Genomic DNA, 14,913 nt, shown 5'->3' with positions numbered 1-14,913 from the left:
TGTGTATGTACATAATTCAACTGAAATTTACAAAATTTGCACTGCTATTGCAGATGTATTAGTGAAATAAAATTATCATTTGGTTCCTTTATTTACACACATTAATAAAGATTTAAGATTTTGAGTTATTTCTGAAACAAGGACTTTGAACTATAAACAATAAATTAAATAAATTGCTTAGAGAGGACACCACGAACAAAATCTGTGCGACAATCGTAGTGGCACGGAGCGGCTAGTTAGTCATTGATATAAGCGATGTTTGAGTCGCTTGGCTCTAACTCGCGTTACAAATAGTGTAGTATCGATGCCCTCTTTAGTACGTAGTACATAGTAACTCAATGATAAATTACTGAAATATTCACCTTAGATTATAAAACAGTTGTCTCTTTCTCACTATTCTTCTTTATTAAATGGTTAAGGGGTAAAATTATGAATAGGTATAATATGTTAAAACTGTGCTGTGCTTATTATTAAGATATACATATTAGCATGTAGTAGTGTGCAGTGTTTAGCTTAAGAACCTTTTTAAGTTTAAGTAAAGTGGCTTGAAGTCAAGTTTATATATGTGTATCCAAAGCATTTGTGATAGTGACTGCTGTGTGATTTTATAGTTTAAGAAAATAAAGTTTTAACTATAAGTTTTTTCTTTTTTTTTGTATTTGTATTTCATAGCATAGTAGTGTTTTTTTTTATGTAGAACGATTTTTATTTTGACTAACTACTATGCTTATCATTTCTTTAACTATTATTTTAAGAAATAAAGGTGTTATTGTGAATAAGTTTTACCATATTCATAGGATAACCTAAGTCATACGAATTATATTCATAGAAGTATATTTAATTAAGTAGATAGTGCATTTTTTACGAGAAATAGGATATAAGACAAGTAAATTATTGTTTGTAGCCACTGCAGCCTTATATATATGCATAATTAATAAGTATTAAATAAAAATGTAAAATAATAAGAAGTTTATAGATTACCTATGTTGTCTTAAATTAGATAGGAAATTGTTATTATTTAATTTGTAATGAACTTGACAATATCATGTAATCTTTATTCATTATTATATTTTTTACATGGGTAAAAAAATGGTTTATGAGAGTAAGATTGATTGATAAGTAGTAAGAATAGTTGCGCGTATGACCAAAAAACAACTACAGATCTGTAAAAAGTAATAACTAATACATATTATGTTATAGCCTTAAATATAGCAATTTCGATAACTAGGATAACTAAGATATCAAAATTGGATTAGTTAGCCAAATTAAATTTGTAAAAATTCTAAAAGTGAATAATATATCGCAACATTTGTATGTTTTTCAGTTACAAAAATTTGAAATGTATATAATTTTAATAAAGTAAATCAGGCCTTAATGTATCGTTTTTATTTAAATCTCCATTTTATACAATACTCCGGTAAGTACTTACTCATGTAATTTTTAAGGTACGTAAAGCTGGCGATGAAAAATTAGCGAAATTAAAAAAAAACAACACCAGAATTTGTTGCTTATTTGTTGCTAATTAGTTGCTATAATGACGATTTTGTTGCTCAACCCGTTCGCTGAAAATCAGCAACAGTTCTAGCTTAACGTTAAGGTAGCGTGAAGAAATCGGAAAAAGGGATGGATCGTTGCAAAAATGCAGGTGAATTTGTTGCTAATTTGTTGCTGCATAAAAACAGTGAAAATTTTGAATTTTTTTCATTGGCGCCAAAAATAACACTGGCCACGTCAACTTAATTGTCGATTTTCGGTAGTGAAACATAAAAAAAAATTTGTTGCTCCTCACATCGTTCACTGGCACAGTGTACAGAGCCAGCAACAAAATAGAAACCGGAAGTAGAGTTAATTTTGAAACCGGTTTGCTAGAAATTCGTCCACGCCAGCTTAACTGTCGATTTTCGGTAGTGAAACATAAAAAAAAATTTGTTGCTCCTCACATCGTTCACTGGTACAGTGTACAGAGCCAGCAACAAAATAGAAACCGGAAGTAGAGTTAATTTTGAAACCGGTTTGCTAGAAAATCGTCCACGCCAGCTTAACTGTCGATTTTCGGTAGTGAAACATAAAAAAAAAATTGTTGCTCCTCACATCGTTCACTGGCACAGTGTACAGAGCCAGCAACAAAATAGAAACCGAAGGTAGAGTTAATTTTGATACCGGTTTGCTAGAAATTCGTCCACGCCAGCTTAACTGTCGATTTTCGGTAGTGAAACATAAAAAAAAAATTTGTTGCTCCTCACATCGTTCACTGGCACAGTGTACAGAGCCAGCAACAAAATAGAAACCGGAAGTAGAGTTAATTTTGAAACCGGTTTGCTAGAAATTCGTCCACGCCAGCTTAACTGTCGATTTTCGGTAGTGAAACATAAAAAAAAATTTGTTGCTCCTCACATCGTTCACTGGCACAGTGTACAGAGCCAGCAACAAAATAGAAACCGGAAGTAGAGTTAATTTTGAAACCGGTTTGCTAGAAATTCGTCCACGCCAGCTTAACTGTCGATTTTCGGTAGTGAAACATAAAAAAAAAATTTGTTGCTCCTCACATCGTTCACTGGCACAGTGTACAGAGCCAGCAACAAAATAGAAAAAGGAAGTAGAGTTAATTTTGAAACCGGTTTGCTAGAAAATCGTCCACGCCAGCTTAACTGTCGATTTTCGGTAGTGAAACATAAAAAAAAAATTTGTTGCTCCTCACATCGTTCACTGTCACAGTGTACAGAGCCAGCAACAAAATAGAAAAAGGAAGTAGAGTTAATTTTGAAACCGGTTTGCTAGAAAATCGTCCACGCCAGCTTAACTGTCGATTTTCGGTAGTGAAACATAAAAAAAAAATTTGTTGCTTCTCACATCGTTCACTGGCACAGTGTACAGAGCCAGCAACAAAATAGAAATTTTTTTTTATGTTTCACTACCGAAAATCGACAGTTAAGCTGTCGTGGACGATTTTCTAGCAAACCGGTTTCAAAATTAACTCTACTTCCTTTTTCTATTTTGTTGCTGGCTCTGTACACTGTGCCAGTGAACGATGTGAGGAGCAACAAATTTTTTTTTTATGTTTCACTACCGAAAATTGACAGTTAAGCTGGCGTGAACGAATTTCTAGCAAACCGGTTTCAAAATTAACTCTACTTCCGGTTTCTATTTTGTTGCTGGCTCTGTACACTGTGCCAGTGAACGATGTGAGGAGCAACAAATTTTTTTTTATGTTTAACTACCGAAAATTGACAGTTAAGCTGGCGTGGACGATTTTCTAGCAAACCGGTTTCAAAATTAACTCTACTTCCGGTTTCTATTTTGTTGCTGGCTCTGTACACTGTGCCAGTGAACGATGTGAGGAGCAACAAAATTTTTTTTTTATGTTTCACTACCGAAAATCGACAGTTAAGCTGGCGTGGACGAATTTCTAGCAAACCGGTTTCAAAATTAACTCTACTTCCGGTTTCTATTTTGTTGCTGGCTTTGTACACTGTGCCAGTGAACGATGTGAGGAGCAACAAATTTTTTTTTATGTTTCACTACCGAAAATCGACAATTAAGTTGACGTGGCCAGTGTTATTTTTGGCGCCAATGAAAAAAATTCAAAATTTTCACTGTTTTTATGCAGCAACAAATTAGCAACAAATTCACCTGCATTTTTGCAACGATCCATCCCTTTTTCCGATTTCTTCACGCTACCTTAACGTTAAGCTAGAACTGTTGCTGATTTTCAGCAAACGGGTTGAGCAACAAAATCGTCATTATAGCAACTAATTAGCAACAAATAAGCAACAAATTCTGGTGTTGTTTTTTTTTAATTTCGCTAATTTTTCATCGCCAGCTTTACGTACCTTAATTTTTACGTTATTCCTTTCTGAAATTAATGCTTTTTTCGCGAATCAACAATACCAACTCGTTTCGCATGTTTGTGCGAATCATAAGTACAGTAAAATTAAGTTTTAATGTAAAAAGTTTTTAATATTTGTTACAAAAGAAAAAAAATGCTATTTCAATTTCACTTGTATCTGTTATCTGATAGAACAACGAAAAAAAAAAGTTAGTCTATGATTTCTGATCTCTTGTCTATGTTTAGCATAGGGATGTGCTGGTTCATTCGATTCAGAGTTCGAATGGAAATCGATTAGATTATAATTCAATTAATTTTCATATTATAATATTGTTGAAACAGCAATAACGTTAAATATTCAATTCAATTTATGTGCAGTAAAAAGAAAAAGGTAAAGACCGTCCTAAATTATAATACGATTGCAATTCAAAAACATTTCTGACTTTTCACTCAAGTTGATACACAATTTTTTTTATCATTAGAAAATATTATTATTACATAACATATAAATATGTTATATATGTTATATGTTAAATTAGTTCATATGGATAACTTTTCAACGTTTAATTTCCGACTAATCTTGTTTAATTATTGACCTATAAAGAAAACTCGATTAATCGATAATTCGTTATTCTATAGGCGCTTGACAACATTGAACATCGAAAACTCTTCGTACATCGTAGTTCGTATACGTCACTATTTTTTAAAGAAAAATATGGCGATTGTCTGAGCTCTGATAACTGATTTTAGATTTTAACTTTGATTTTGATGGTGAAAATACACACATTTCTAGGAATAATCTTATATAATTATCAACTGTATCTACATAAGGACATTTTTGGCGTAATCTTCAGCAGGTAAAAAGTACAGAACAATGGAGAAAGGTCTCGATCGAAAGGGCAAGGCACGAAGCGTCCGAAGGGTTTGTATCATCGTTTCATTAACCATGATGTTCGCAGGCTATGTCTTGGCGCGGAAGAGAGGATCGCGGGAATCGCTGGGCTGAGAACCGCCCGCGGTCACCCGTTTGGGAAATGAGGCGCAGTTCCAGTCCGGATAGGGGCCACCAAGCGTCGCCTCGAGACAGACACAGGGAGCGCCGCGACCGCATCGACCGTTACGACCGTGACCGCGAACGTCGTGATCGCGACCGTGACCGCGATGACCGTTACCGCCGTGATCGTTACGACAAACGTGACCGCGATCAACGTGACAATAGGCGTCGTTCTCCGCGCCGCATAGACGATAAAGACATCCCAAGCGCTCCGTCCCCTCCTAAGATAAGTAACGACAGACAGAAGATTGACTCCCAGTCTAGAAGTAGATCCCGTAGTAATGATAGACAAGAGCCTATCGTTGAAACATATGAAAATAAACACGAGAACCAAGATACGCAATCAAATGCATCTCCTGGTGACTGGATATGTCAATGTGGCTCTTACAATTTCAAACGGCGCCAAGTATGTTACAGACGAAATTGCCAGGGTAAGAGAGGAGATGGTGTGGTATATGGTGGTGACGATAGGAATGGCTCAGAAACAAGCCCCGGTATTACTAAGAGACTGTTATTTAGAAGATTAGATGCATTAACTACTGAGGAGAAAATATTAGAAGCAATTAAAGATAGGTGTACCAAGTCAGTGCTCGATTCAATAGCTGGTATAACAATAGGTAGAGAGACTTTGACTGGAGCTTCAAAATGCTTAGCTTATATTAACTTTAACTCAATAGCGGACTCGACAGCGGCACATTCAGAATTATTAGCTTTGGATCCTCCTCTTAAGATAGATGGACGAGAAGTGTTAGTTTCATATTACAATGAAGTGCAAAAGGTTCAAAAGAATATGTCAAATAATTCAGATTATTCGGCATATTATGCTCAAATGTCATATAACACCAGTCAAGCGCTTTCCGAAGCAGACAGGGTAAATGCGGCAGCTGCAGTAGCTCAGTCTGCTATCTCTGCAGCACAAGCTCGACAGCTTTCATGGACTCCGGTATCTGTTCCAGTTTTTGTTACATCTACCTCACAAAATGCAGCTGTAACTAACATACCTACTGGTGATGGTAAAACAGTGTACAGCCCACCAGACGTGAGGACTTTCATGTACGATGAAACATCAGGTTACTATTACGACCCTGCAACTGGGTTATATTACGATGGCAACACCCAGTACTTCTACAACAGTCAAACTAGCCAGTACATGTACTGGGATGCAACAAATTCCACATATATTGCAGCCAATCAAAATCAACAAAATACCAACCAGCCAAAACTCCAAAACCCACCGACTGCTACAGTAGAAAACACAATACCAAAAGAACCAGAAGAGAAAAAGAAAAGAGACAAAGAGGATAAGGTTAAAGTTGCCAAAAAGATTGCGAAAGATATGGAAAGGTGGGCTCGGACATTGAACCAAAAGAAAGAAAATGCTCGCAGCAATTTTGTTATGGAACAGCCACTAGATCATGGAGCGAGCAAGGGTTCAGCAGACATAGGGTTTTCTGTGCTTGGAGCTGGCCCCTCTATAACGCCGCACATGCGAGAAATATCACCACCGCCAAATACTGAAGAATTTCTTATTAAAAGTCTTGAAGTTCCAGTTGACTCTGACGAGGACATCATTGACTGGACGAGGCTAACATGTTTAATTTGCAAACGGCGTTTTCCATCTGCAGAAGTGTTAACGAAACACAAGACATTGTCCGATTTGCACAAGCAGAACTTGGTAGAATTTCAGAAAAAGAATGATTTGTTGCCGCAAACAAATGGGTATAGGGATAGGGCGGCGGAAAGGCGATTAAAGTTTGGTGAAGATGAGCCTCCTCCGATTCGTAAGCGATACGAGAATGATATGCCGGCGCCTGTCGTTTCACACCCACCTCCGTCAGTTGTAGACACGATTGGTGGTAAAATGCTGCAGAAAATGGGTTGGTCTGAAGGTCGAGGATTGGGAAAGGAGGAACAAGGGAGAATAGCTCCAATAGAGGCGGAACAAAGGCCTAGCTTGGCGGGACTAGGACAGAAACGCGGAATATACACTCCTACACCTGGGTTGACCTACAGAGATACTGTAAAGAAACTTATGATTGCGAGATACAAGGAAGTTGTCGGTCAAGAGGAGGGAAATATATAGGTGAGCTATGCTTTTTTATTTTCATTATAATCTTCATTTGTTCGCAGGTTTGGATCCCAGGTCAGTGTGATTTATTAGAATTCTAAAGATAATAGTAGATTATTTTTTTTGGTAAGACTTGATTTTAAATGACTGCAGTTTATAGGTATTCAATAAATGCTATATTGTTTCTTTATGTTTATTTTGTTTGTTGTGTTTTATCCTGTTGGATACAGTAGACAACAAATATCATGCTGTATCTTTTGTTATCTTTAATTGACTGCAATCGCATTTATGTATAAATTTATTATTTCTTTACAATAAAGGAGTTATGTTATCTATGAGCTATAAGCCTATGTGTGGAAGGTGCAAGGGTACTTTGTCGATCCTATCTAATCGTTTGATTCTATTACCCATAATAGATACGGCGCTACCGATGAGACGCAACCATTAAGATGTGCCCAAGCCATCTTCGGTAAGTTTCTACTATTTTCTACCAATTTCTACCTAATCAAGCTTTCTCAACAGGTTTCACAGGTAATGTATGTAAAGCCCTGGATGATGAAGACATTTTTTTACAGCTCTAGCATAAACATAATTGTTTTTGCTAATGACTTCACTATTCTGCGTTCATTTTCGCATATCTAACAATGAGCGCAGAATTTTGACAGTTGACACTGACATTGACATATTCTAAAAAAAGAAGAAGAAGATTAATTAGCAACAGAGTTAGATAAAATCGAACATAGACTAAAAAAGAACGGTGGACTAAATCGGATTTTGTACGAACTGTGATATGACTGTGATATTGTGCTGCCAAGAAATGGTGAATGTGTTTTTGTTGTGATTTTACTGATGTATGTGACTATTTACCTTACAGAATGCTTCGCGGGGCTGCCTACGTCCATACAAAGATGTATAAAGTTATATAGTTAATGCCCACTTGTAGTTTTTAGCTTAAATTAAATACGTAATGTTCAAGACTTAATATAGGCACATTGTTTATAAATTAGAGATTATTGAGGATCTAACAATTTTGAACAATTAATTTAATTATAATATTTTTAACAATTTCTACCTTATTATTTGGTAAATTGATTATTTAAGTTTTTTTTTATGAATTTCATCAAATGTTTTTTAGGATCAAAATAGCGTAATGGATTTCTTTCTTTAAAATTTAAGTTAAAAGATAATTAACGCACCTTCACTGCATTTACAGTAAATTTTTAAAATTCATTCCAATAAGATTTTCGGATTTCATGTATTATTGTTATGTATTTTTTGATGATAGAATCATTAAGCTTTATGAAAGTTAAGTTGAAACGAATATAGAGCTACTTGATATTTGTAAATAATTAATTTTAGTAATATTAGTACCTAGATTATTTAATAAATAATGTTTTTTATTGTAAAGAATGCGATTATTAGATTCAGATACACAAGTTGTACAAAATATATTTTATAATAAACAGGTGTTATTAAAATAATTTGCGTTTTATTTTTCACCTTCATAAATAAATATCTTATTGAGGCACAATTTATTGTGTCTTTAGTCTTCATAAATTTCATAAAAAATCACCGAAAAGTAACCTATTTAATATTTTTTGAAGACTGTATCCTATGTAACCTACTTATATTATAAACGTGGATGTTTGAACTCCCACCTAAAAAGGACTGAACCGATATTCATGAAATTTGGCACACACAACTAATAACAACTTTGATTAACACAGAGGATCTAAGACATAATTCAAACAACAGGTTACAGATATATTTTTTATTTAAAATCAGATCATATGTATGTAAATAGCAATTTATAATCAAAGACAGTCAGCAGGCGGCCTGTCTAACTACCCCTGTATGTGGAGTATCCGTAGGGGGTGAGCAGGAGGGGTATGTGGTAGTGTTCATCTTCTTTTGTGTTGAAAACGATCTGGAAGATATTAATTTTTAGTTAATCGTTGTTAAAAAGTAAAAATGTGTACCTACTACACGCATAGGTATTTATACCTATAAAAAAGCAGAAGAGTTTGAATGTGGTTTGAACTAGCTGTCAAGAACTAGGTACTGGAACGATTTCAAAAATTACATTCACTCTAACTATATTAATTCATTGTTGCTTTATATTATGTTGTATATATGCATGTGATCCTTGTGATCATGTTGTGATCTATATTCTATAACATTATGCAGGTACCACAAGAAGTCGGGTGAATAGCTTACAAATAAGAAGAAAGGTGGCATCTTAATATCGAGAAAAGCAAGCGATTATTTTTATCCGTTGATGACATATTGTAATTAAAATATCTTTATCTCTTAGATAGTTTATCATGAATTTGCACATATAAAAGTTATATCTGTTTTTGTGATAAATAATAATATTGGATTCCACCGTACAAACTACAAGTCATCAATTTTATCAAAACGTTACATCCGAAAGGTCACAAAAACAAATTTTTATTCCTATTTGCATAATTACATTATTTTTATATAACATCGCGGATATTGCGTTTCTAAAAATCGGTCAAGCTCCCTTCGAGAAATGGAAACTTGCTCCGAGACACAAAAATTGTATAACTATTAATATACAACGATGACTCACTATTTCATTAATATTCTATGCTAGTTAATAAAAATAAACAAATACCTCCACATAGGGATACAAAGTCTCCTTATTAAGTTGTTTATAATAATCCTCGACTTTGAATTTTAATTTATAAGTTCCCACCGCCATAGAATCTTTTGTAAATGGAAACTGAATCCGCCCGTCGCTAGATGTCACTGTATTGTGCCATAATGTCCAAGAATCGTCCTTTTTCTTGTATAATTCGACGAAAACACCAAATGCTGGTCTTCCAGTCGATGTGTCGAGCACGTGGGTCGAAAGCACAGGCCGAGACATCTTTGTAACAACGTCAAAACGTAACTGTTTGCGTGATATTAATATATTTATAATAATTGTTGTGTTTTGAGGTTGGGTTACATGAACAATTATGTAATTATCTCGTTTGCCTTGATTTTACGGATTAATTTAGTAATTTGTATTTGTGTAGATCATTTATGGATGGGTTCTTTGTTTACTAATATCATAATTAATTAATTGCTTCTTTTATCAATTGGTTTCCTTGATTAAATCTTATATGTAAAATTTTCGTGTCACGGTGTTTGTAGTTAAACCTCTTAATCTCATGAAAAATTGTGTGCATACATTTGTACACCAAATTTTATCAAAAAATAGTGCGGTAGTTGTGTACCTATATTTTGAAAAAAAAAACGAATACGAATGTAGTCCCGCCCTTATATTGCTGATAACACTATCTCTGTGAGAATAGCGACAAGACATAAAATTATTTATTTACATTTTTTAGGTGAACCGCATTTCTGTGATTTCTTATAATAAAATGACCTACCTTATGTTAGAGGTTACCAACCGAGGTACATATAATTTAAGTACCTACCTAATATTGTTCATTAATAAATATATTGTTATATCCACGAAGGCGAAGTCGCGGATAACAGCTTATATATATAAATGTGAGAAAAAATAGGTACTTATCTCTTAAGCTAGATAAAACTGCATAATTATTATAGTGGTAAAATTTTATTAAAATCGGTTCAGTAATTTCGGAGTACAAAGCGGACAAACAATTTAACATAATATATGTAATTTATAGTTTATACCTAATTACCTAGGTATATTAAGATCAAAGATGGATGATACGACTAAAGCAACAAACACTCAAAGCGGATTTTCTAATCTAATATGTATCTGTAGGCTCTATGGGTATCTTATCATTAGTTATTACTTATTATTCCCAGTAAAGATAAAAGAATATTTTTAAATACTAAAATCTATTCGAAACGAGATTCATATCATGAGACATGAATGACTATAAAACAACGCTGTTATATTTATGTAAGTAATCTGTAATTCGGGATTCATAACATTGCTTTTATGAAGGAGATAACTAGGTAATAAAACTAAGATATCTTTATTAAATTTTATTCAACAATATCAGAATCAAGATTCGCATTGTCTCTCCTAACGAAATTCTTATTAACATAAACATCGTTTCGGTCAGGCGCTTCAGCGACTGCTATATTTGGACTCTTTATTATTTTGTCTTTTAGTCTATCTTGAAAACCGAACATGTTCAAACTAGGATCACCGTGTTTCATGTAATCGATTCGCCATACTGGCGGATCAGCTGGTTTCACCTTATAAGAAAAGTGCTGGTGTCGTTTCGTCAACGTCATATCTGGTACTTCAACTGACATAGAGAGTTTATCCTCAGAATAATCACCGAAGTCCTTCTTTATGTTTGCATTTTTGTCTTTATATTTCACTTTATGCGGATAGAACTTCCTCATCTTCTTTCTGTTGTAAACCGTTCTCGTGTCTTTGCTTTTGTAGCTGTGTTTTGTTTTGCTTTTCCTCGCGCGGGTCTTCTGTTTATAGTTTGTGTTATCGTCGTTAAGAATGGGGAATAGTGTCAGGTATGTTGCTGGTGACGTTGTTTTCTCCAGCTTATGTTTCTTGTAGTTTATTTGTTGTATCGATTGTTCTATCAGTCTTCGCAACGCAGTGTCTTGTGTGATCATCTCGCAAGGGACTGATTTGAAGTTTTTGCACAGGAGTGTTTGCATTCTGTTCAAAACTGATTCAGGGTTTATGTCCTCTACTGATGGTTCTATCTCTTTGTGGAATTTTGACACCATTTTTGTCATAAGCGCATTGTTCCGCATCACTTTTGCGTTGGCTGATAGGAAGAGTGTGATGATGATGAAATAAGTGGCCATCTGTAAAAGAGAAAAAAATGCTTAGGTATTTTCAGCTACGTTTTCATACATTTTATTGTTAATATTGTTACATGCTACAGTAGTCCACAACTACAATAACACAATAAATGAAAAGTCAGGCCAAGACTAAAAATAGTTGCAGAATTGAATAGTTTTAAATTCATCTTTGCAATTCCTATCTGCTACATTTCTATTTAAAAATGTTGTTAGAGACCTATCTAGGATGTTTTTTCATAACTTAAAAAATTAAACTTCAAGAAAGAAATATGGATAATTTATATTTAAAGTCCTTCATTGTAGCCGTAGGTACCTTATTATGGAAAACGTAACTTGTACTTACAATGAGTTTTGAATTTATAAGTTGTTCTTGCATTGACTATTTCTTCAGAATGAAACTGGAAAGTCAAGTTGAACAAGGCATGTTGATGTAAATAATGTAATTGTTTATAAATTTGTGTGTTTGTTTGTGTTTAACTCACGCGATTGGTGTGTACACATGTTACTTATCGGTAGTAATTAACAATATTAAATTGAATCTGAGCAAAATTCTACCTAAATGACTAGGTACATAGGTAAGATATAGATCTAAGCTATACGTGTGTACGAAGGTTTGTATTTTGTAGGTATACAGGGTGTCCCACTGTTGGTATGCTAAGCTCAAAGGAGGTTATAGTTTTGCATACGCTGAGTACGTAAAAAATACTTATAAAATTCCAGACGCATTTTTTTTTTTCAAATAGATCAATTCTTAAAACTCTATGTGTACACCCATAACAAGCGACCCGCCCAACATTGCCACCAGCACGTGAGCTATCGTATAAGATTATGTTTTCATAGACAAAATTCTCACATTAGAGAAGCGGTATATGCCGGCTGCGCGAAGCTAGAGAAAAAAACATGAATTTTCAGGAAAAAAATAGCAAAAAATTTTTGACGTAATTTTGTTGTTTAAGTATTTTTTACGTGATCAGTGTATGCAAAACTACAAGTCCCTTCGCGCTTAGTATACCAATAGTGGGACACCCTGTATATATAATATTTAACAATGTAGGTCTTGCTTATTTGGAACCACCTTTTGAAGTGAAACTTCTTTATCGGGGTTGGACAAAAATTTAGTGTAACATTTTTGCGTTACGCCGTACGCGTGACATTTTTTCTTTACGCCGTACGCGTGACATTTTTGCGTTTCGCCATACTCGTGACATTTTTAAGGTCATAAAGAAGTTTCACTTCTTACGTGTGTACTCTAGAGTACACACGCATACATTTTTTTTATATCAATCAATACCAACTATATCTCTACTGAAGATGACTGAAGTTAAATAAAGGTTTAATTCTGATTAATAAAAAATAAATGTTTAAGTAGGTATTCAGCGTTCATTGGACTGAACACAGACATACATGGACTGAAGAAATAAGAGCATACTAATATAATATATTAGTTAATAAAGTAAACTGAGGTAGTTAGGTAGGTACTTAGATAGGACAGAGTTAAATCTTAAAAAATGAACCAAATCTAAGATTTATTCAATAAGTCGCGAGTACAGCTAGTAAATAAAGAAAATATCATAAGTATGTATAATGCACATGTTTTATATAAAAATTATCAAATAAAACAATAAACAATTTTATTTAAATTGCAAATTATACATGCAACTATGCAAAACATGCAAATCTAAAATGTAAACATATTTCATATCAGAGCCATCTAGTGATGGTATTTCGAACTATCTGTGCAATTATTAATATTAGCGACATCTATTCGTCAATAGCAAATCTACTTACTGCCGTCTGTTGATATTATTAATTCCTTCTATTCGACAATAGATGGCATAATGTGTCATACACGGTATGACAATTTATATTCAGAACGCTTTTATAACAGCGCCATCTACTGAGAGAATAAAGAACGATTTCACAAGTAGCTAAACTATGTTTTACTGCCACCTAGTGGCTAGTAGATAAAATATTTCGTTCTTGCTTTAATTGTTCTATTCGACAATAGATGGTGTATTTATTCTTCATTACAATTTTTAATAAAAATTAAAAATTTGATTTTATGTAACATTGAAAATTGAAATTATGTACTATTTAATCTTAATATCAGATATGTTTTAATTAATACATATTTAAAATGTAACATTACACGATGCAAAATGTAATGTAACGTTTAGCATTTTTGATTTCGATAAAAATAATAAGTATTTGTAAGTTTCCAAAACACATGGACATAAAATAAATACCTACCTAATTTGGATAGTTCAACTTCATTTCCAGAAATCATCGTTTAACAAATCAAAGTTAAACAAATTTACTTTTTTAGATATAAATAAACGTAAATTGAGACGAGAGCGTAATTTTATCTCTGCGCCTTCGAATGTTCAAATTATTATCTATACAAACAATGATTTTCAAGAATAGCTGGTTGATGAATTTAAAAACTAGGTAGATACCAGTTAAATTACCTTAAAGATTGGCTAGCCAGAAGAAAATATGAAAAACACATGTCACATACCTATGTACCGGTTACCTATGTATTCGAATTTTATTTATTATTAACACAATTAGTCCGGGATCCATCGCCCATTTTTGCAAGTGATTAGGCTATCAAGCTAATTTTTCGTGAGTAGCTTTATTTTGATGAGATGCCCAATAATTATTTTCATGTAGGTACGAAACTCTCGATTGTGGTAGCTTACCTACAGAGGTAACAAGGATAAAAATTTTTGATTTGACGGTTCTCAAATATTTATTACGCAATTTGTAGGACAATATTATGTCTGTTGAATTATATAAGTATTAAATAAGTGAAAATAAAAAAATCAGCTGGTTAGTAATCATTTATGATGACCTCGTTATCGATACACATTGGAAAGGGGGACTCTTTGATCAAACCATAGATTTTGTAGGACATATATTTTTTTGAATAATTTAGATAATCATCTTGAGATTGAACAAAAAAAAAAACATTCAGTTAGTAATTAATATTTGAGAACCATCAAATCAAAATATTTTATCCTTGTTTCCTCTGTTAGTTACCACAATCGAGAGTTTCGTACATATGCAGAAATTATTGGGCGTCTCATCAAAATAAACCTACTCACGAAAAATTAGCTTGATAGTAATCACTTGCAAAAATGGGCGATGGATCCCGGACTAAATGTTACCTAC

At 33.6% G+C, this 14,913-nt stretch overlaps 3 protein-coding genes across 4 annotated transcripts; 1 reads left to right on the top strand and 2 right to left on the bottom strand.

The window, feature by feature from the left end:
• Positions 1–4,501: 4,501 nt before the first annotated feature.
• LOC149898803 (RNA-binding protein 5-like) lies at positions 4,502–8,420 on the top strand. 2 transcript variants are annotated; one of them, XR_016458019.1, is made up of 3 exons: positions 4,502–6,963; positions 7,365–7,417; positions 7,823–8,420. XR_016458019.1 is itself a non-coding variant. In XM_090114897.1 (2 exons), the coding sequence occupies exon 2, from the start codon at positions 4,789–4,791 to the stop codon at positions 6,961–6,963; it is 2,175 nt and encodes a 724-aa protein (XP_089971023.1). In that variant the 5' UTR covers positions 4,502–4,683; positions 4,786–4,788; the 3' UTR covers positions 6,964–8,420. The 2 variants fall into 2 exon arrangements, 1 of the variants encoding a protein (XP_089971023.1); XM_090114897.1 differs by having other exon boundaries at positions 4,502–4,683; positions 4,786–8,420.
• A 293-nt stretch (positions 8,421–8,713) lies between these two features.
• LOC149898802 (putative 5-hydroxyisourate hydrolase R09H10.3) lies at positions 8,714–9,877 on the bottom strand. Its single transcript, XM_090115151.1, has 2 exons — positions 9,590–9,877; positions 8,714–8,875 (listed from the first exon to the last, which is right to left on the bottom strand). Exons 1-2 carry the CDS (start codon positions 9,842–9,844, stop codon positions 8,789–8,791), a joined length of 342 nt encoding a protein of 113 aa, XP_089971277.1. The 5' UTR covers positions 9,845–9,877; the 3' UTR covers positions 8,714–8,788.
• Positions 9,878–10,944: 1,067 nt separating this feature from the next.
• On the bottom strand, positions 10,945–12,255 carry LOC149898801 (uncharacterized). The gene is made up of 2 exons (XM_090115186.1): positions 12,083–12,255; positions 10,945–11,742 (listed from the first exon to the last, which is right to left on the bottom strand). The coding sequence occupies exons 1-2, from the start codon at positions 12,113–12,115 to the stop codon at positions 10,945–10,947; spliced, it is 831 nt and encodes a 276-aa protein (XP_089971312.1). The 5' UTR covers positions 12,116–12,255.
• Between the last annotated feature and the right edge of the window lie 2,658 nt (positions 12,256–14,913).

Source organism: Colias eurytheme, chromosome 22 (assembly GCF_061535395.1).
Source record: "Colias eurytheme isolate Ceu_HAF_F1 chromosome 22, ilColEury1 Martin Lab GWU primary, whole genome shotgun sequence".
In the NCBI taxonomy this organism is placed as follows: domain Eukaryota; kingdom Metazoa; phylum Arthropoda; class Insecta; order Lepidoptera; family Pieridae; genus Colias; species Colias eurytheme.
This window is presented reverse-complemented; position numbering and strand designations above follow the sequence as displayed.